A 22950-nucleotide genomic window follows, 5' to 3' on the forward strand; every position below is an offset into this window, starting at 1 on the left:
CCATTTTAACAGAGAATTTCTTCTTTGACCCATGGATATTTGAAGTGTGTTTTTAAATTTCCAAATATTTGGGAGTATTTTCTTGATGCATTATTGTTATTTATTTCTAATTCAATTCCACTGTGGTCAGAGAACTTAATGTAAGAACTGAAGCTTTTTAAGTCTGTTGAGACCTATTTTATGGCCCAGTATATGATCTATCTTGGTAAACAGACCATGTGTACCTGCAAACTTGCAAAAAAAAAGTGTATTCTGCAGTGGTTGAGTGTGGTGCTTTATAAACGTTGATTCAGTAAGATAGTTGACAGTGTTGTTTATATCTTCTATATTCATACTGATATTTTGTCTATTCTATCAATTGCTGAGAGAGGGTTGTCAAAATTGCCAAATGTGATTTAGTTAGATTTATCCAATTCTCTCTTTAGTTCTGTCAGTTTTTGCTACAATTATATGTAGCTCTGTTATTAGGCATACACACATTTATAACGTTTATAAATAACGTTTATAAATAACACACATATATAACATTTATAAACAGATGTTTGGCCCTTTGTAATTATGAAATGTCCTTTTTACTCTCTAAAAATACCCCTTGTTTTGAAGCCTATTTTATCTTATATTAATATAGCCACTCAGCTTTTTTATGCTTATTGTTGTATGGTATATCTTTTTAAATCCTTTTATTTTCAACTTAGGTATGACTTTGTTTTTAAGCTATCTCTTGTATATAGCATATAATTGGATATTGTTTTTTAGCCAGTCTGAAAGTTTATGCTTTGTAATTTACAGTTAGTATGCTAATTATTGATATGGTTGGATTTAGGTTTACAATTTTGCTTTCTGCTGACCCATCTGTGTTTTATTGCTCTGTTCATTACTGCCTTCTCTTAGGCTAATTCAATATTTTTTAGAATTCCATTTTAATTTATCAATTGGTTTCTTAGTTATACCTCTTTGCATTAACTTTAGTGTTCTCTCTAGGGATTAAATTATATACCTTTTAAAGGATAGAGACGGGGGAGAGGGTGTTCCAGTGTTAGAGTGCAGGGTAATCAGTGGTAATGGAGATAAATATGAATTAACATGGAGAACAAAGATAAAGGGCCCTGAATGGACATGGGGTATGTGAGTAGTAGAGAGAGTAGCCTGACGGGTTAGTTTTCTGTTGAGCAGTGATAGAAATAAGCAACAGATCGCCTTTAAAACCCAAGGATTTTAGACTTTGTCACTGAAATAAGAAGGAGTTTTTGAAGGATTTTTGAATATGAACTATAAATAACTAAAGTAGGGATTAAATTGAAGAGGATTAATTTGGCATGTTGCACAGAAAGAGCAGGGGTGGAGCAAGGCTGATGGCACAGAAACCTAGTTCAGCTTGCTTTCTAGAATTTTCAGGCCTCTTTAGCATTCTGTTTAAGTAAACATTTCCTCTTTTAGATAATCTACTATGCATTTAAAAATCAGTGTTTTGGCTTTTTTATTGTCTTCATGCTTTTTTCTTTTAGATCATAGTATTTTATTCATTAAAAAGGTTACGGGTTAAAAAAAATGTCTAAGCAACTAAATTTTACTCTGTTCTTCCTCAACTATTGGGAAAGGGGGTTGGTAGAAACAGAATGACTTCAGTCTGGTTTGTTTCATTGAATTTTGAGGTATTTTTTATTCTTTTGTAATTTTAAGTTTTTGCACTAAACATTAAAACAACGGTAATATAGATGACATTATACATTATACATATACCATTTTGAGATTTAAATTGAGTGTTATGAATATTTTCATCAGAAAGCCTTTGTCGTTCTGAATTATCTTAGGTTACATATTACTGAATTTTAAGATGATTCTATTACTATAGAAAAAGACTTTGCTCCCCATTTTTCTCACATGTAACATGAAAGTCAATGAAAAAATATTTGACTGAAATTTACTTTTAAGGAACACTTTTATGTAAATATGGTGATGTACTTTGGAATACTATAAATCTAATATTCTACTAAGAATATATCAGTGTTTTTAACAGAACTTTTTATCAACTAGATATAACTTGATTATATGCAAATTAGGAGTCTCATAGAAGTTATTTTCATCTACCAGTTTTCCATTTCCTTCAATCATTATTAAGTAACCTATATTCACTTCAGGGATAAAAAGGCATTATTTTTCCTTTATCCTTGTGCTTCAGTTTGTCCTTTCACTCAATGAGCAGTTATTGAACACATCCTGTGTGAATGGCACTGTTAGGAGACCCCTAATAAGGTCTCCTCAAGGAGGCTGTTTTCAGGTATGGGGGCTAGACTTGTACTAAATGAGATGAAGTGTTACAATCACGCGCAGGGCTCCAAACAGGATATGGTAAGACAGACCATAATAGGATAGGGCCAGGAAAGAAAAGGATTGGGGCAAGCTTTATAGGGAAGGTGATACTTGAATTGAGTTTTAAAAGATGAGAAAGCTTAGGGATGAGAGGGTTGGGAAAAACTGAAATTTCTGGTAGAGGTAGTGATGTAAGTTTCTTGAATTGTCTAACTGGTATACTAGCAGCGTTCTTGTGCCCAGGCTGGCCTTCAACTGTGAATGAAAATGGATAGGGAGGTTTTTAGTGTCAAAGAAAATTTCTTTTTGTTAATAATTCAGAGCCTGAAAGTGATGATGATAGCATATAAATGTGCATTGTAGGTACATAAATGTTGAATCACTGATGTTGTACACCTGAAACTAATATAATATTTTATGTCAACTATAATTTCAAGTAAATTTAAAAAAATAAATGTGCATTATGAGGTTTGTTATGATATACATTGTGATATATAAACACTCGATGATGAATTACACAATTTCTGTATCCTCTTCTTTTTTCGGAGCTTCAAATGATAGAATCTTCCTTTTGCCCTCTCTCACCTAGTTATGCTTCTAATTTCATGAACTCTGCCTCTTAGAAATCATTTTCTTTCTTTCCATATCCAACTTCAGATGAAACTATTTGAGAACAAGTCAAGCACTGAGAGTGTTGATTAACAATTTGCATGTAGAAATTTGGACCAGGCTCATAATTCATAGGTTCAAGAGATACATATTCCTGTATCAGACCTATTTTAAATTTCAATTCCTTAAAATTCCTCCAATTCCTTCTATTTGTAACAAACATTATTTGTCTGTTATATTCCGGGTACTTTGTTATATTCTAGGTACTTTGGTGATATTAATGAAAAAAATAGACAAAGATCCCCAACCTGATGGAAATTACATTTTAGTAATCATTGCAATGGCTCTGAAAGATTGCTTCTTTACTCCCACATAGACAAAGGGTTTAATTAAAGTTAGGCTACTCCCTAAAGTCATTTCTTTCATAGGCTTCGTAGAAACACTGGGGCAAAAGGACCTTTTTTATTTCAGGGGAAAAAGACTTTTTTGTAGCTGGGGGTTCTGTAAGGCTAGACCGGTATTATGTGGTATATTTTCTCTAGTTTATCTTGTAAAAAGTGGAAGTTTGAAGGTACTAAAAATAGAGTGGCTTCAGAGACATAAATGGGTGAAGGGAGATATATTTAAAGACAGTCATTTGAAGCTTTCCTTGCATTGCACTTCAATAAGGGGAGAGAGAGAGAGAGAGAGAGAGAGAGAGAGAGAGAGAGAGAGAGAGAGAGAAGCCACCAAATGACTAATGCATCAGTTATAGTGTGGATATACTTCAAATAGGCAGAATAGAAACATAGTAAGAAAGTAGAAATGACTAAATAGGAAAGAATTCTGTTATGGCATAAAAAAAATTAATTGATTAAAATTGCAACATTTGAAATAGAGTATTTGTGGTTTTATTTTTTGAGTATAGTTCTTATTTGGTATTTTACAGATGCAGTGCCTCATCCCTCAGAAAATAACCCATTTCTGCAGACAAATGTGAGTTTAGACAAATCAGACAGTACCATTACAAATACTATAACAGAAAACTCTTTGCAAATGCCTCTAAAAAAGCAGTCAACTACAAAAAGTATTGAAACATTGACAACTTTGCCAGCATTTTGGTCAAGTAAAGAAGAGTTTATCAGCCCTAATTTAAGGATATCAAAGTCAGATTCTACTTTCTACGACCAAGCCTCCGTAGAGACACTCTATGTCTCTCCCTCATTCAAAACGTTTGACTCATTGAAGGAGATTGTGATCAATAAGGACTCCCAGAAATCAACACAACCCAGCATTGCTCAGACGGATAATGAAAACCTCAAGACCTTAACGACATTGGGTGAGTCTAAAAAAAAAAAGCCCACCACAAACAAACAAACAAACAGAAAACTCCTTTGAAGCATTCATCTTTTACTTTTCTCTGCTTTCTGTCCCCTTTTTTTGTTACCTCCTTTCACTCTCCATCCAGTGGCATGAAAATGTACATGCCATAGAAGTACTTCTTAGTTGTGTCCCTTTTATTAAAGGGCTAATAGGCAGTTCATGGTCGTGGGTTCCAAATGTTTGATTAAAGCACAAGTTCTGAGAAATTTTGATGGAAAACAAATTAGAAAGAACCAGCATTAAGTAAGAGCTTCCTGTTAGACATTTAGGTTATTTATTACGAGACTATATGAGAAAGAATTGGTTATTGTGTGTGTTGGTGTAGATACACAAACACAATATATGTGCATGTGCCCTTTTTTTTTAATGGGCTGTGTACTGATTGCAAAAAAAAAGGGATGCAGAATCTCTTCTTTTTTCTGTCTTATAAAACATTAAGAGAGTCGCAGTACTGTTTTGACTGGATGATGAAAGATAAAGCGGTCGAGATTCCAGGTTGTTGGCTGTCATTTATTAAATCCTACATTTTATAATTATACTTTCTTCTTTAAAGTTAATTAGTAAGAAAATAATTTGTTTTCTCATGCATTTTTCAAAGACTAAATTGTTTTATTGGTTCTTATTATAATAATGCTTACTAACTCATATAAAGTTTTTAATATAAGTCTTTTAAACTGCCTAACACTCAGATCCAAAGTACCATATAAATACAAACAGTAGAAGCCAATATGTTGAAGTTAAAGAAATGTATCTTGGTGCTAGTAAGGTCAAGGTCTGTGAATAATAAAAGATTCTCCCTATAACCCTTTCCAGAATTTTTAGAACTGAATAACCTAAAAATACTGATTCTAGTTTTGTCACCAAATTCACTTTTCTGCAGAGACTGCTGATGTAGAAACTGGTTATAATGGCTTATGTGCATGGCTGTCTCCTGAGAAGTTACTTTTGGTTAATTTCTTTCACAGATACCACAAAAAGATAACTGAACATCGTTTTTGGCACTGCCTGTGTACCAAGTATACCTAATTATAAAAATTAGCTAGAGTTCCTCCAAAACCAGTTAGCAAGGAGGACTTTTGCTTCTACTTATAATGCACTAGATAGTATTGGTCTGACCTTCACCAAAAATACCAGTTAAAGCTGGAAAACTATTAAAAACTGGTTTGAAGTCATTGTAAAACAACCAAAGTGGAAAACACAGGATGGGTCAAGATCGTAGGGAAAAGGGCCATGATATTATAGTATAATAAGAAATGTATATTTGGTCTTTCTGGGTTCCTGGCACAGCTTCTAAAACTCTTGTTATTTCCTGTGTGATAGGAGTGAGAAGAGTGCCTTTTGGTATTTGTAATAAGCCCCTTTCAATCATACCTGAGTTTATGCTAATGAGGTGACTCTTGGAGAATGGGGCTGGTTGCCAGAGTAACCAACCAGGTGATCAGAGGGTTGGAACTTTCAGCCCCACCCCCTGGCCTCTGGGGAGTAGGGAGGGGCTGGAGGTTGAGGTAATCACCAACGGCCAATGATTTGATCGATCATGCCTACGTAATGGAGCTCATATTCACCTCAGTTTTCCATCTTTGGATCATTTGCATATTATCAGAGCAGGGTGATAGAAGCTGAGGGAAAATCAGGGAATATCAGGGCTTTCCACCTCTCACTGAGCTTTGGAGATAAGATTAGAGTTTGGGGCTCCTACAGTGGCAGATTCAAGGGTCCAATATTCCAGAGGGGAGGGAATCATAGAGAAAAAAGTCCAAAAGTCTTTGTGTAATTTCTTACAGAAACATTTGCCTATTGCTAAGCTAGACATGTTCTGGGTGAGATGCCAAGAAACTGAAAGGGAAGCAGCTTCTAAGAGGGCAACAAGCTAAGCAGAGATTCTGAAAATCTTGTGGTCCTAGGAGACAGCGGTTAGAGTTCAGGATATGCCTAATGCAGAGGCTCAGGAAAATACTCCATGCTTTCAGTTGGGACCTCTGACAGGCTCCACTCTACGCATCAGAACTATACTCTAGGAGTAAGGACAAACCAGACATAGAGCAGCCCTCACAAATGCTTGCAACTCAGCTTCAACTATAGCATTGTGATAGCCTTGCATTGTCTGTCTTCTAGAAGACAATGCTTTCTTGAGAGCTAATACCATTTTTCGTGCAAAATTTTTGGCATTCAACAAAAAAATTACATGCCATACCAGGAAATGAACAAATGGCCAGAAATATAGGAGTAAAACAGACAACAGAAACAAAGTCACAGATAATCTAGACGCTGAAGTTATAAGACAGATCCTTCTAAATAATTATGATTAATATGATCAAGAAGACAGAGGAAAAGATAGAGAATTTCATCAGAATACGAGTATCTATAAAAAAAGAATCAAATGAAAATTCCAGGGCTGAGAAATAAGAAGTTGAAATGAAGACTCTATCCTTCCAGAAAGGGCATTCCAGGCTGAGGAATAATATTGCTCTGTGACTGAGCAAAGAGATCTTGGGGACTTTGGTGGAGCAGCCAGAGTGACCAGATAACTAATATTCCCTACTTAAACTATGGCCCTCTTGTCATGTTCCTAAAGATCAAATAGCCTTCCAGACCCTGCGCAGTCTAGCTTCTGCCTCTCTCAGCAGCCTGGCGTTCTTTCCATTTGTCAAATAAGCCATGTGGCCTCACCACCTTTGGCCTCTTGTTCCCTCTAACTTCTTACCCACCCCTTCTCTAATTCACTCATACTCATCCTTCAGAGGTCAGCTCAAGCATCACTTCTTCAAGATTTCCTGACCCCTAGATTATTCAAATCCCCCCAACTGTATGCTACCTTAGTACCCTGTAATCCTCCTTCGTAGCACTTACTGCATTCTAATTAAATATAGTTACATGTGTATTAAGTTGTTTACTGTCTTCCCCACCCAAGTGGAATGTCAGCTTCATGAAGGAAGCGACCATGTCTGCTCTGTTTATTATTATACCCCCAGCACCAACCATAGTGCCCTGCACGTAGAGGCACTCAATATTTAATAAGCAAACTAAAGGCAGCTTAGTAGAGCAGGAATGGAAAATGTGCATGAAGGAGGAATAGAAGAAAACACTGGACAATTAAGCCAGGACAGATGATGACTTATATATGCCAGGTTCGGTTTGGGCTTTATTTTGAAGACAATGCAAGTCACTAAAAGTTTGAAGCGAGGTGAGTGGCTTTACAAATGTGTTTTAGAAAAATTACTCTGTCAGGGAATGTGGTAGATTGATTTGCAGGGGGTGCCACAGGGCGGCAGCGCCTCAGAGGCTGTTGTAGGAAAGGAGGGCTGAGAGGTAGGAGACGAGAGGGCGGGATAGAGGGAGCCAGCAGGAGATGCAGCATGAGCTGGGGGAGGCGGGCCAGAATCCTGAGCAGAGTCACCTCAGCCTGAGGGCCTGTACGGAAGGAGGAGAAAGGATGAGGGAAGGGTTTTGTTGCTTTTAGTAATTAAGACGTATCAAGCCTTTGTGTGCCATATTGGCCTCAATATCTTACTGTCTGATGTCACCTGCCAAGACTGAAGGGTTGGGAGTGGCGTAGTAGCATGAAGAGACCGGTAGAGATTTCGAGTAGCCACTCTAGAGAATGGAAGAGGGAGCTGATAAGACACTGAGAGGACGGAGTAGTCATGTGCAGCAGCCCTGATTGACGGGATCCTGTGCTTTTCTCCAGTTCTGCTGAGCAGCCTGGGCATAGGAATGAAACACATAGATGTTTCAGTTTTATATCCCACATTATCAGTGATACATATGGTTCTTGACTTTTTCTGTCTGACTTATTTTGCTTCGCATAATAATCTCAAGATCCATCCATGTTGTCACAAATGGCACTATTTCATCTTTTCTTATGGCAGAGTAGTATTCCATTGTGTATATATATCACATTTTCTTTATCCAATCATCCATCGAAGGACACTTTGGTTGTTTCCATGTCTTGGTAACCATAAATAAAGCCGCAATGAACAACAAAGGAACAAGACAAACTAATGAAGAAACAAAAACTCATACACACAGACAATAGTTTAGTGGTTACCAGAGGATAAGGGGGGAGGGGGTTGGTAGATGAGGATAAAAGGGATCAAATAAATGGTGATGGAAGGAGAACTGACTCTGGGTGGTGAACACACATGATATATAGATGATGTAATACAGAATTGTACACCTGAAACCTATGTAACTTTACTAACAATTGTCAACCCAATATCCTTTAATTTAAAAAGAAAAGAAAAGAAAAAGGTAGATATTTAAATTGAAATAGGATTAGGACAGAGATTGGCAAACTACAGTTTCGGGGACAAATCTGACCCCCTGCCTGTTTTTATAAATAAAGTTTTCTAGGAATACAACCACACTAATTGGTTTAATATTGTCTCTGGCTGCTTTCGTGCTACAACAGCAGAACTGAGTAGTTGCAACAGAGACTGTATGTCCCACAAAGCCTAAATATTTACCATCTAGTTCTTTGCAGAGATGTTTGCTGACTCCTGGATTAGGAATTAGCAGCAGGTAAGGCAGAAGACGGCAAGAAAAGTGCAGCAAAAAAGTGGTAAAAATGATTAATAATGGGGTCCTAGACTGGACAAGAAAGGAGGCAGAGCCAGGTGGGCACTGATAAAAATGAGAACATAAAAGAATCTGTTGTGTCAGTGAGGCCAAAGTGTAAATATATTAGAAGGAATGAGGGGGCTGGAAGTAATCGAGAAGGAAAGTAGTTTTGGAAAAGCTTTCAGAGTGAAGCATCTCTGAGTGATGACATGTTCTGGGGAGTGCTCAGAGGGATGGCTGAAGGTCATTGTATTGTGGTTGAGGAATTCCAAGAAATGAGGCAAGGATAGATGGCTCGTCTCCATGGACGCTGGCATCACTTGGGATGAGGGAGGATAGATAAGATGGTACAGTAGTCCCCCTTATCTGTGGTTTTGCATTCCAAAACTTTGCTTACCACCAGGCAACTGTAGTCCAAAAATATTAAACGGAAAATTCCAGAAATAAATAATTCATGAGTTACACATTGTGTGCTGGTCTGAGTAGCGTGTTGAAATCTTGTGCCATCCCCTTCTATCCGGCTCAGAATACACGTTTATCATCCCTTTGTCCAGCTTGTCCACGCTGTATGCGCTGCCTGCCCATTAGTCATGGAGTAGCCATCCCAGTGATCAGATCCACTGCTGTGGTATCTAGCATGGTGCTTGTGTTCAAGTCACCCTTATTTTATTCAATCATGGCCCCTAAGTGCAAGAGTAGGGATGCTGGCAATTTGGATACACCAAAGAGAAGCCATAAAGTGTGTCCTTTAAGTGAAAAGGTAAAAGTTTTCTACTCAATAAGGAAAGAAAACCATTGTATGCTGAGGTTGCTAAGATCTATGGTAAGGAAGAATCTTCTACCCATGAAATTGTCAAGAAGGAAACATAAATCTGTGCTAGATTTGCTGTCGCATCTCAGGCTGCAAAAGTTATGGCCACAGTGCGTGCTAACTGCTTAGTTAGGATGGAAAAGGCATTAAATTTGTGGGTGGAAGACGTGAGCAGAAAACATGTTCTAGCCGACAGCGTGTTGCACCAGAAAAGCATTGAGCCTGTATGGAGACTGCAGCTAGAGGTCCCCTCGAACGAGCGCCCACATTCATGTCACTTTTATTATAGTATATTGTTATAGTTGTGCTATTTTATTATTAGTTAGTGTTGTTAATCACTTACCGTGCTTAATTTATAAATTAAACTTTATCAGGAATATGTATGTACAGGAAAAAGACATGGTTACAAATGACCCTGAACAACACAGGGTTGGGGCACCAACTCCCACCTGAGCAGTCAGAACTCTGCATATAACTTTTCACTCCTCCAAACCTTAACTATTAGCCTCCTGTTGACCAGAAGCCTTACTAACAGAATAAACAATCGATTAACACATACTTTGTGTTATATGTATTATATACTGTATTCTTACAATAAAGTAAGTTAGAGAAAAGGTTATTAAGAAAATCGAAAGAAAATACATTTACAGTATTTATTGAAAAAATCTGCATATAAGTACATCTGCGCGGTTCAAACCCACGTTGTTCAAGGGTCAGCTGTATACATAGGTCTTGGAACATTTCCCCCATGGATAAGGGGGAGCTGCCGTATCTATCTTCTGGTTTTAAGAAGTATTTATTTATATGAAGAGTCCAGGTTTGATGTTATAAATTCTTTGGAGATAACGAGCTGGGCAAATTTAAAAAATACTTGCACAATCATGTTTTAATGGGTCTCAAATATCAGGGAGGCTGTCTGCGGCCACTAGCTAATACACCTTAATATTTTTACTGAATGAGAGGGACCGATTTGATTTGCTACAGCAACCTCCTTTGACCTTTTGATCTAAATCACTCCGTTCTTAGAACAGCCCATTCCTTCTGCTCCTCCATCTAAATTTAAGTTATTTATTTGTAGCTCAAACTCTTCTTTTAGGTCATTAGATATCTTATCATGCATACTAAAAAGGGAAAAAGAGCTAGTGGATGCTTAGAAGCCAGATCTCGTGGCAGGCAGCTTTCTTTATATTCTCATAAGCACAGTTAGTGTGTTAGACTGCACTAGACTTTCATTTCCTTTGGAGGGAAAAACGCTGCTCTATACTTTCTTATGTTGGGATAGTGGTGGGTGTTCTTATCCTTTGTTTCTGTGTTTCATTGGTTCCATTTTTAACTCTGGTTTTCAGTGGTAGTGGTTCCGGATTTTTCAGTTCATTTTTGCTAGGGAAAGACTCTAAACATCACACACACACACACACACACACACGCACGCACGCACGCACGCACGCACACACACACTCATTCACCGTGCTCTTTTCCTTTTTTTCTACAAAAGGCTTCAGAGCCAGAACAATGGACGCTTTCCCTAAAAGAAATGGGGGAAATGACAGAACACAGTTCTGCAAACCATCTCAGCTAACCCTGAGCTACTGGTCAGGCTGGTTCAGCAGAAGCGTGTTGAAGGGAGCCTTACACACAGGAAAGTCACTGCCAATGCTCTGCCCCGCCCCCAGACAAGCCCCGCCCCCAGACACAGCCCCACCCAGACAAGCCCCGCCTCCAGACAAGCCCCGCCCCAGACAAGCCCCGCCCCCACATACAGCCCCACCCCCAGACACAGCCCGCGCAGCTCTTCTAGCCGCACAGCTCCTCGTGCTGCATCTGTGCAAACAAAAGAACACACTGAGCTGATTTTTAAAATTCAGCGAACCAAATTTATTCTTCATAGGTAAGCGAGAAATCTCATCTTTAATCCAGTAATGCAATTTTTCAGTGAAAATTTAGCACAAGTGATTTAGAGGCAAACTCATTAGCATTTCTCTCTAACCCTATTTTATTCCTAAATCTGTTTCTTTTATGTAGCTTAGTTATAATCATGACATTAAAAATAAATTTTCAAATATTATTTTTAAAAATTGAGACCTAATTCATATACCATAAAATGCACCCTTTTAAAGTGTACAATTTACTGCTTTTTAGTATATTCTCAGAGTTGTACAACCATCACCACTAATTCATCACTCCAAAAAGTCCTGTACCATTTAGCAGTTATTCCCCATTTCTCCCGCTCCCTAATTCCTGCAACCACTAATCTACTTTCTGTCTCTACAGATTTCTGTCACTACAAATGCCTAGTCTGGACATTTCATATGATGAAATCATAATATATGTGGTCTTGGTGACGGCCTTCTTTTCGCTTAGCATAATGTTTTCACGATCTGTCCATGTTGTAGCATATATCAGTTCTTTGTTCCTTTTTATGGCTGAATAATATGAGGTCTGACGATCAAGTTCGCGAACTCATTCTAGAAAAAGTGTTCCATACCTCATTGCTGAATATCACTACGGTGTCACCTTCGAAGTCCTCCCCTTGGGAAGCTATGCACCGACGCCAGCACCTAGTCCACCCTTCAAAGCAGTTTTGGAACTCTTTTTCTGGAATGGCCATCAGAGCTGTCGTCGAGTTACCCTTGATGTCCTGAATGTCATCAAAATGGCTTCCTTTCAATATTTCCTTTATCTTCAGGTAAAGAAAGAAGTCACTGGGGGCCAGAGCAGGCGAGTAGGGAGGGTGTTCCAATACAGTTATTTACTGGCTAAAAACTCTCTCACAGACAATACTGTGTGTGCTGGTGCATTGTGGTGATGCAAAAGCCATGAATTGTTGGTGAAAAGGTCAGGTCATCTAACTTTTTCATGCAGCCTTTTCAGCACTTCCAAATAGTAAACTTAGTCAACTGTTTGTCCAGTTGGAACAAATTCATAATGAATAATCCCCCTGATATCAAAAAAGGTTAGCAACATTGTTTTGACTCTTGATTTGGACTGATAGAACTTTTTTAGTCATGGAGAATTGGCTGACTTCCATTGTGCAATTTGACACTTTGTTTCAGGGTCGTATTGGTACACTCATGTTTCATCACCAGTGATAACATGGCCCAAAACATTGTCTTGCCTCTCCAAGAGGTCTTGGCAAACTTCAACTCTCCTTTGCTTTTGTTCATCGGTGATCTCCTTCAGGACCATTTTTGCCCACATCTTTCTCGTGCCAAGATTTTCAGTTAAGATTTTCCTGTTTCTCTATTGATGTTTACTTGGTCTGCTATGCTTCTCACCATCAGCCGATGTTTTTGACACACAATTTAACAAATTTTTGCAATATTTTCGTCAGTTCTGCTCATTACTGGCCGCCCTGACTTCTCTTCATCAGTGGCGCATTCTCTCCCCTCAGAAAAATGTTTAATCCGTTTGTACACTGCTGTTCTCTTCACGGCATTACCCACTATAACATGTCCCTGATTTCACTTCCACTCTTGCCAAGATTAACAAGAAATTTAATGTTTGTTCGTTGCTCTAATTCAAGCTCAGACATTCTCAGGACAGCACACAAAAACATGCAACAACAATAATGAACACCACTCAGCAAGACACTGCCACATGTCGGCACGAACACAGCTATGAGACACTGATACACCAAGGTTATGAAACCTTCCCGAGCTGTGTGTACAGTGCTGCCAGTGTAAGCGCACAGTGGTGAGTTCGTGAACTTAATTGTCATACCTGGTATTCCATTGTATAGATAAACACATTTTATTTTATCCACTCATCAGTCAATAGACATTGGAGTTGTTCCATTTTGACATATTATGAATAATTCTGCTATGAATGTGTCAAATATTCCATTTTTAAACCACTGAACAAAATCCGAATATTATAATTTATGTGTATAGCTAACTTGACAGTCATTACATATCAGGTGGGAAGGCTGAAAGAAATGAAGTGGAGAATGAAAAAAAAACCTTGTTTTACAATGAACTGTTTGAAGTATTTAGTTAACCAAGAACCTGATGCTTACAGAAAAATTTATATTTACAGCTAAGTAGAGTTCTAAAATATTTCTAGAAATGTATTTGTGATTTTATTTTTGCAGCCCTGTAGTTCTAAATGCTTTTTAAATTTCAGGCTGCAATATAGTAATTCACTGGTCCAGTGTTACTCATGAGTGTAGGAAGTTAAAGCTAACACGTCAGCATCTTTCATTGCTTTATCGGTACATCTTCAAGCAAGTTCAGCACTAATTGGCTTGAGGTGTTAAAATCCAGCCATTTGTTGTGGGTTATTTGCAATAATCCCTGCATTTCGGCTCTGGCAGGTAAACTGTGTGAAGATGATGAATGTTGACAAGATACCCGGACAACTTCTGTAGTGAGCAGAGAAGGGTAGCCAAGCAGGCAGGGAGACCTCGTAGCCTGCAGTGCAGCTCGAAGTGCCTGGTGCAGCTGCGAGTGTTTGGAAACTGAAGTCAATTGGTGTGCAGCAATTAGAGATGAAGTGGCTCTTCAGGAGCAAAGGCGTCCTGGAGCCCGTGAATCAAAGCTGCAGAACTCTAAACAACGATACGCTGTGTAGCCAGCCAGCAGTCGGGACTACAAAGCCAACCAAAGGCGGACATGCCGTCGAGGGCAGGGCTTCTCAGACTTCATGCATCAGAAACGCCTGGAACCTTGTTAAAACTCAGTTTTCCACGCCCGACCTCCAGTTTCTGATACCATTGGTTTGGGATGGGGCCTGAGAACTTCATTCTAACAAATTCCCAGGTGATGCCGCTGCTGCTGGTTCAGTGACCACACTTAGAGAACCACTAGCATAAAGTTAGATGCCAGGCACTTTAATCACATCCTATGTAAGTGACTAACTGTATTATCTTGAAATATATTAAGGTAACATTATATTAATATTTGACCCAAATATTATTTTGGCCCTGGCCTAATTGAATATTTCTTTTTAAAATCATTCTTGCTGACTAGAGTGAACTATTTTTAGTACTATTTCTTAGTACTCTAACAAATATGTTTGGGTCCTAGAATTGTAGAATCTCATCAAGGACATATAGTTTGGTCACCTGGTGCATGGATCCAGCCTGTAATTTTCCTGCCAAATGGTTATTCAGGGTGTGCATGAGCTTCATGAATGTCAGGAAACGGTTTACCAAAGCAGCTCATTTCATGTGTGGAAAACCATGACTATTAGAAAGTTTTCTTTTTTAAGTTGGGCTAAAATCTGTTTTGCTATAACTTTCGCCTATTAACCCAAGTTCTAACTCATATGCAATATGAGAAATGGAAGATAAATGTTACTAAGGTTTTGTGACTATATTCTAATAATTAAATATAGCCTCTCACCCTTTTTTCCACTATCCCTTTTTGGGTAAAGATTTGTGTATCTATCAACCATTCCTTATAGATAAGATGTCAAGTTCCCTCAGTGTCCTGGTTGCCTGCCTTCTAAATTTTATGCATAATTTAACATCAATTTATACATAAATTATACATAAATTTAACATAATTCTGTAATAGAGTAAAATTAATTCTGTAATAATATACTGGGATGGCATGGATGTGTAACATAGTGGTTTTAGATCATACGTTTTGACATCAGACACCTGAATTTGAATCTCATCTCTGCCTCTTTTTACCCTTGTGATCTTGGGCAAGATTTTTAGCCTCTGAGATTTCTTTGCCTCGTGTTTAAAATGGGTTTATATGAGGTCTGACAATTAAGTTCACGAACTTGTTGCAATAATGTTACTAACCTTTTTTTGATATCAAATGGATTATTCATTATGTTTTATAACAACTGGACAAACAGTTAACCAAGTTTACTATTTGGAAGTGCTGAAAAGGCTGCGTGAAGAAGTTAGACAACCTGAACTTCTCGTCAACAATTCATGGCTCTTGCATCACGACAATGCACCAGCTCACACAGCACTGTCTGTGAGGGAGTTTTTAGCCAGTAAACAAATAACTGTATTGGAACACCCTCCCTACTCACCTGCTCTGGCCCCCAGTGACTTCTATCTTTACCTGAAGATAAAGGAAATATTGAAAGGAAGCCATTTTGATGACATTCAGGACATCAAGGGTAATACAACAACATCTCTGATGGCCATTCCAGAAAAAGAGTTCCAAAATTGCTTTGAAGAGTGTACTAGGCGCTGGTGTCAGTGCATAGCTTCCCAAGGGGAGTACTTTGAAGGTGACCATAGTGATATTCAGCAATGAGGTGTGTAGCACTTTTTCTAGGATGAGTTCACAAACTTAATCATCTGACATCGTGAAACCTGTTGCTATTGGAGGATGGTGCTAAATAAAGAGAATTAGAAAACAACTATTTGAAATGCAGTTAAATCCTTAGACTTCTTCTTTCCAAATAGATAAACAGTTGCCCTGAATCAACACCTACTCCTATACCCTCTGCAGAAGTCTGGAGATGTGTTTTCTGGAGAAGGTAGATGGAGGGTCTCTGAAATGAGAGATATTAGGTATAGTTGAGTGTTTGGGTGCTGTAACAAACACTACAGGATTATGTGAGCATGTGCAAACAAATGCCGAATGCTGAGAACCCAGACCCCTGCCCTCCCAGACTCCAGCACCCTGGGAGCCAGATCTTTCCCTTCTTGGCAGGAGGTAGGAAAACTATACTCACAAGAATCTAACACCTTCAGAAGAAAGAACTACAGATACTGACATTAGTGGTTCCCCAATAAGTGAACCACCCAAATGACTGTACACTAAAGCTCTAAGTGGACAAGTCCCACATTCACACTCAGAGCATCCCATCAACTTTGTAACCCTCCATTCTTAATCATAAGCAGACAGCAAGGAGTACCAGGCCCTTCTGAAAAAATCTTCTAACGTAGAACATTGAGACAAGACATAAGGGAGTAGTTTGCATCTATGAAGCAAGGACAGGGTGTTGCAGAAAGAATTTCTGAGAACCAAAAAAAAATAGCTCTTGGAAATTAAATATATAGTAGAAGAAATTAACAACTCGTTGGTAGGATTGGAAGCTAAAGTTGATAAAATCTCTAAAGAACTAGAGCACAAAGACAAAGGTAGGGAAAACGGGAGAGAAAAACAGGAAGATTAGAGGACTAGTCCAGGAGATCTAACATCTGAACAAGAGGAGGTTCCGAAAGAGGAAACGTGGTGGGGAAATAGTTCAAGCATTCAAGAAAATTTTCCAAAGCTGAAGGAAGTGTGTTGCTCGATTAAGTCAGTTGACTTTCAGTTGACCTCAGTGACTGACAGTAATACCCCTCAGGGCACACGGAGAAGCTTCAGAAAGCTGGGGACAAAGAGGAAATTCTATAATACTTCAGAGCTAAAACACGTTGTATACAATGAATAAGAATTAGAATGGCTCCGACTCCTGAGCAGCAATACTGAAAGCGAGAAGACGGGGATTTTGCCTTCAAAATTCTGAAAGAAAGGGACTTCCAACCTAGAATTCTTTACCTAACCAAACTATCATTAAGCCTAAAAGTAGGAGACAGACATTTTCAAAACCTGCAAGTTCTCAAAGCTGTTACTTCTGCATCCTTTTTCAGTGAACTACTAGAGAATGTGTTGCTCCAAAATGAGAGTAAACCAAGAAAGAGAAAAGCATGGGATATAGAAAACAGAGCCCACCACAGGAGGATGGTGAGGGGATGTGTCAGACGACAGGTCTCTGATCCTGGTAACAGCACAGCCACTTGAGAATGCAGCAGTGTGACTCTGACTCGGGGCGCATATGCGTGGAGGCTTTGCTCAGGGGCTTGCCCATCACCATCAGACCCGTTTTAATCCAAGGATAGAATGTCCAGAGAAGTCTGACCTAGATTCTTAAGTGTGCTTTTGTCTTGACCATGTGCTGAAGTCCCCACTTTCCTTTTCATATTCTGCTGCTGCATCAGCTGAGAATATTCATTTTACCACCACCCAAAAAAAAATTTGTGATTGGAAATTTTCCAGAGCACTGGAGAGCTTTGAAGCAGAAAATAGAAGCCACCTACTCCAGCCATGATTTTTACAGGAGGTCCAATTTAGCTTAGAGGAACATGAATATATAAAAGAAGTAAAATAATATGAACAGATAATTCATGTGTGCCAAGTGATAAGCATTAATTTCCCCGTCCTATGACTATAGGGAATAATTTTTTTTTTAAATTTAAGTAGCAAGTCCAGAGTTAGTTTCATATATTTTAGAACTGGATTTCACCAATTTGTGCCACCTAATACATAAATGAATGTACGTAGATATTCCAGGGACACAAGAAAAAGTTCTCTGTCCAAGAAAAGTTGGAAAACATTTGAATAAATTACTGTAGATTTCTCAGAACTTTAAATGTCCTACTGGACATTGTCAGTCTCCTAATGGGAGGCCCATTATGCGAGTCTTACTTAGAAGACCTGTTTTCACAAAACATCTTTTTACATCTTAAGGAACACAGTATTTCTCAGAACACATTTGGGAAATAATGATTTAGAATGAAGTACGCATATGAATGAAGAGATTTTACATGACTCTGCCTGAAAGGAAGTTAAAATGTTACTAAGTTTTTAATTTTATGGAAAATTGGTTTAGAATGCTTTCTATTTTACTTACAGTTTTTTTTGTGGGAAAATTAATTGTGCACATGTGCTAGTGTTCTAGATCTCCGATGGGTTGGACTTCAATCTTGACTATATTTGACTATTTTAAATACCAACTTAAAATGCCACCAGTAGAAGAGGGTGTAATACTTTACTTTTCTGCTCTTGCTGATAAGTAAAGCATAAAAATGTGTTGGTCAGGGTTTGAGAGTCAAGATGAATATTGTTCTACTTTTGTTTCTATGATACCATTTCTATGGTACCATTGATATATAATGCATCTTTAGATTTTCGCTGTTTCCTGCTTTGGGTTTATTCAGGCTTATTATGATTACTTAGCATATAAAATTCTAAGCAGTGTATGTAGAGACCTCCCAGATAGGAGTTTACATTGTAAAATTATTTTAGCTACTACTCTCATTTGTATTTGCATAATCTTTCTCTCTCATTTATACATTTTAGTTTCAACCACCTCTGGAGGAACATCCTCCTTTTCTACTTTATCTGTGTCGTCTCCTGATTCAACCTCTCTAGAGAAGCCTGTTCCTCTCTTATCCTCGATTTTGGCCGGATCTTCCTTCTGGACTTTGTCCCATCAACAGTCTTCTTCTGCCACCTCTAAAGATAAACATAACACAGCCAGTGTTCATCGTTCCTTTGATCCTAAGAGCACAGTATCTTCTGATGAAGAAAATGACAACCTCAATCTACTGGAAATTATTCCAGAGAACTCTGATTCTGATGTAAAGAAGATAAGTCATATTTCTGAAAGTAACTGGGTAGAGTTTTCCACCCAAAATGTAGACCACTTCACCTCTGTGTCCTGTTCTAGTTTGCAGACAACCAAACGCCTGCCTAGGGAGCCCAAAGCAAACAATTCCATTCAAGTTCTTCTAGAGGAGGTGAAAAATGCGATAGTCAAATTACACGAAGATCTGAGTATGGTGATACAAGAGCTTAGTGTCATCAGTAACCATCTGGTATGCATGAGTGGAAATAGTCCACAAAAAAGCACGTCTCTGCAGTTTCCCCAGTCCTCTGAGGGGGGCCCAGGTCAAATCTAATCATCACAATAGCCATTTCTGATAGAACTCATGTGGTCCCACTTCCCAAAGACTATGAAATTAACCTTTCATGGATTATCATTGCTATGGCAACAATAAGGTAATGGTTTGATTTTCCCTCATCAGATTTATGCACAAGTATCTTTCAAACCAATAAATTCATTTAGTGGTTTATTTTTTAAACAGATAAGGTATCATCTTTGGTAATGTTTTCACATTTAGATATTAGTTCATTTGCAACTGAAGAGAATTTCATTCTTCCATGCACTGTATTTTACGTCAAAATACGTTAGCGTTAGTGAATGTTGTGGTAAGACCTCAAACTGCAGGTGACTATTCTGGAGAAGTTGGCAGTGAGAGCCCTTTACTTTTCATCTGTATGGGGCGCCCTTGTTAACAAGCCTTTGCCTTGAGTTAGGAGGATTGAGTCTGGGGTACATGGTTCACATGTTCTCGTGCCAAGTTTCAAGTTCTGCAGACCAAAGGCCAGAAACTTACTCCTTCTCGTGGATGCCATGTTGGTTGACAGTGAAGACGAGACAGAGAACATGGAACAGGTGTTTGTATTGTTAATGTATATTGCAAAGTGAATTCAAATGTGTACTCTTTTTCCTTGTGTTTTCGAAAATAAATTTGACATTTTTCATCTTATAAGTATCTTTTAAATTCATGAAGACAGCCTTTCAAATAGAAATGTCGCAATTATTATACTTACGGGGAAAATGATCTACTTTGGGGATTATAGACCAGAGCTTCTCGACTGTGCTGTATATTAGAATCACTGGAGAAGCTTTTATTTTGTTTTATATTTATCTGAGGGCACAGTGTAAGGAGCTGCATGTACCCATCACTCAGTGTCAACAATTATCTACTAAAAGCTAAAATGATCCCTGGTAATTTTGAAGAAATATGGGACATGTGAAAAATATCCTAATACCTGGGTGCCACTCCCGAACCAAACCTGATTTCCATCTTCCCAACAGGGTTAGGAACTGGAGGGAACTGTTAGTGCAAAAACTCTAATGCGGGAGGATCTTTGGCACGTTTGAGGAATGTCAAGAAGGCCAGTGTGGCTGGTGCGAAGTGAGGAAAGGGGAGAATAGTGGGAGATTTGCGGTCATGTAGGAAAGAGCAGGGAGTAATGCCAGATAGTATAGGTTCTTGAAGACCATTGTTGGAGTTTTCTAGAATACTCAGGTGAATCACAAATTCCTCATAAGGGATGGCTCATTTCCAATTCATTCCCATTGAGTAGTCACTGGGCCCCACTTTGTTGTAAGGGCCTTCTCTTGTTAGACTGCCCACCTTGTGTGAGGTGATTTCTGTTCCTATCACCTTTCAAGGTTATCGAAATGACAGTTGGAATTTGTTGAACTCAACAATGCCCTTAGGGAAAAGGGGCCTCTGTGATCATTTACCTATCTGGTCTCTGTCTTTTTCAGTACCTGTTATTCAGAAGATTCTGTCCCAGGCCCCTGGGATAGAGTGGTGAGCAAAATCAGATACAATTCCTGTCTTCACAGAGCTGGAGTTCTAGACTTGTTTGATAAGTTAATTGAAAAGATTGATCAAATTGTTTCCTACAAATATAAAGGCTAATAAGTCTGCAAAAGAATATTAGGATTTGACCTGATGAAGGAATTCTTAGGAATTCAAAAGTAACTTTTGAACTGAAATGTGAATTCCAGGATTATTGAAATAAGTGCTGCTGATGACATATTGGGCAAATAAACTTCTTTATGGAATAAAATAGAACATAAAGAAAAATCTTAAGACCTTTTCTGTTGGCTTCCTTCATACATGTAGGAGATCCACTAGTGGATTCTTAGGGAATAGAAGGATACGCTGTCTCCCTTTTGTACTGGCTGTCACGTTTCCAGTTGTACCGCACTGAGAGTTGAGATGAAAAAACCACCAGAGATAAAGCATTCCTTCCTCCCCATCCTCCATCACCAAAACCTGCTGAATCAGGTATCTTGAAATGTACACATACAAACCCCACAAATAACTGAGGCAGCAAAAACTATCCTTCTGAGAAACTACCTTACTTACTATGTGCTTCCTACACACACACTAGTAACTTCAGATTTTAGCTAGGTTTCACATAGCTCACATATTTTAATTCCACCATTTGTTAATTAGCATACTTAACAAGCACTTATTTGAGTTTCTATTTAGCCAACTCCATTAAAAGAATAGAACAAACTTGGCTTAAATTAAAAGTGGGTATATTCTGATTGACTTTGTAATTATCTCAGCTTAAAAATATCTCATTAGATGTTACTCTCTTAAGTATTTTACTTGGAACTTGAGGACCTTATTATAAGGCAGTTATAAAAATATTTTACAGTTTACTTACTGTCAAATTGCTCGTGTGTTCATTCTTTAAATATTTATTAAGCACCCATTATGAGGAGGCAATTTACTAGACACTGGGGACACGATTGTGAACAAGACGAATGTGGTCCTATTTCAGAGCTGAGCTTAGTGGAGACACAGAGAGATAAATGGGTAATTGGGGTGTAATGTGCAAGTCCTGTGAATTTGGGCAGCACTGGGGGTGTGGGAAGGCCGGGTAAAGTGACAGCCAGCTCTGATTTGCGGGTCAGGGAATGCTTCCTGGAGGAAATGAAGTCCAAGCTGAATCCGGAAGGATAAGCAGGAGTTAGTCAAGCAAGGGGAGTTGGGGTAGAGGGAGAATTTTCTAGACAGAGAGAATAGTATGTACAAAAGCTGGGAGCAAGAGAGAACTAGGCCAGTTTGGGAATAGGGTGTACAAAAGTGGTGGGGCAAAAGTTTGAGTACATTCGTTTCCCTTTACTGGGCAACACAATAGATGGTAGTTAAATAGCATTTATAGCCTGAGTCACAGGAAAAGACTGAATGACACAGAAATGGATCATATCAAAAGTAGAGTGTCATAGAAATTTGGGGATTAAAGGGCTTCCAAAATCTATTCACAAACTGATAAAAATAGACTTTAAAAAGGGGGTTTGGAGACCTTGGGGACTCATCTCCCCACAGAATGAGTTCATTGTGACAGTGGTTTGCTCCTGGGTGTGCAAGGATCCTTACTTTTTTGTGCCCTCATTTTAAAGAGAAAGGGAATGCTGGGAATAATGCGTGAATCGGTTACATACTCAGTTACTGCAGACTGTTTTGCTAGGTTTCACTTTATTTTTAACAGAATGGATTCTGAGATGTGATAGAAGAGTTTAGAGATGTGGAATTGAGAGGTTTTTATGTCTTGCAGAACACCAAGTCATTTGAGGAGTCCAATCACGTTATTGTTGTGGCAGAATATGGTGCCACCTTTTATCAGCAGGCAGGCTTAGAAAAGAGTAAATTGGCTCTGAAGAAACTAGGTTTTCAAGACGATTTTGTTTGGTAATTTCGATTTCTGTTTTCTCACTGATGGTGCAGAAAGTTCTCAAAGATATGGTAATTATTGCGGAATTATGCCCTCAGGCATTTGCAGCTATTCAAACAGTAAAATTCCATTATAAAATAGCGCGATCTGTGTGTTCAATTGTGCTGCAGCTGAGAACTTGTCTCCTACAGTGTATCCCCATCACTCTTACAAAGCAGAACACCCATAGAGGCAAAAGTAGAAGTTCTAGGACTTGGTGATTAATTAAAAATGTGTGGTGAGAGATAA

At 38.5% G+C, this 22950-nt stretch overlaps 1 protein-coding gene across 1 annotated transcript in view; it reads left to right on the forward strand.

Moving 5' to 3' along the window:
- The window catches only part of ENTHD1 (ENTH domain containing 1), a 91243-nt gene extending 71392 nt beyond the window's left edge, over positions 1 to 19851 (forward strand). The window contains exons 5-6 of the mRNA XM_019734441.3: positions 3848 to 4237; positions 18691 to 19851. Coding sequence (XP_019590000.3) covers positions 3848 to 4237; positions 18691 to 19292 — 992 coding nt within the window. The 3' untranslated portion in view covers positions 19293 to 19851. The remainder of the gene's footprint in view (positions 1 to 3847; positions 4238 to 18690) is intronic.
- The last annotated feature ends 3099 nt before the right edge of the window (positions 19852 to 22950 follow it).

This window comes from Rhinolophus sinicus, chromosome 1 (assembly GCF_057876585.1).
Source record: "Rhinolophus sinicus isolate RSI-liver-muscle chromosome 1, RSI-T2T, whole genome shotgun sequence".
Lineage (NCBI taxonomy): Eukaryota > Metazoa > Chordata > Mammalia > Chiroptera > Rhinolophidae > Rhinolophus > Rhinolophus sinicus.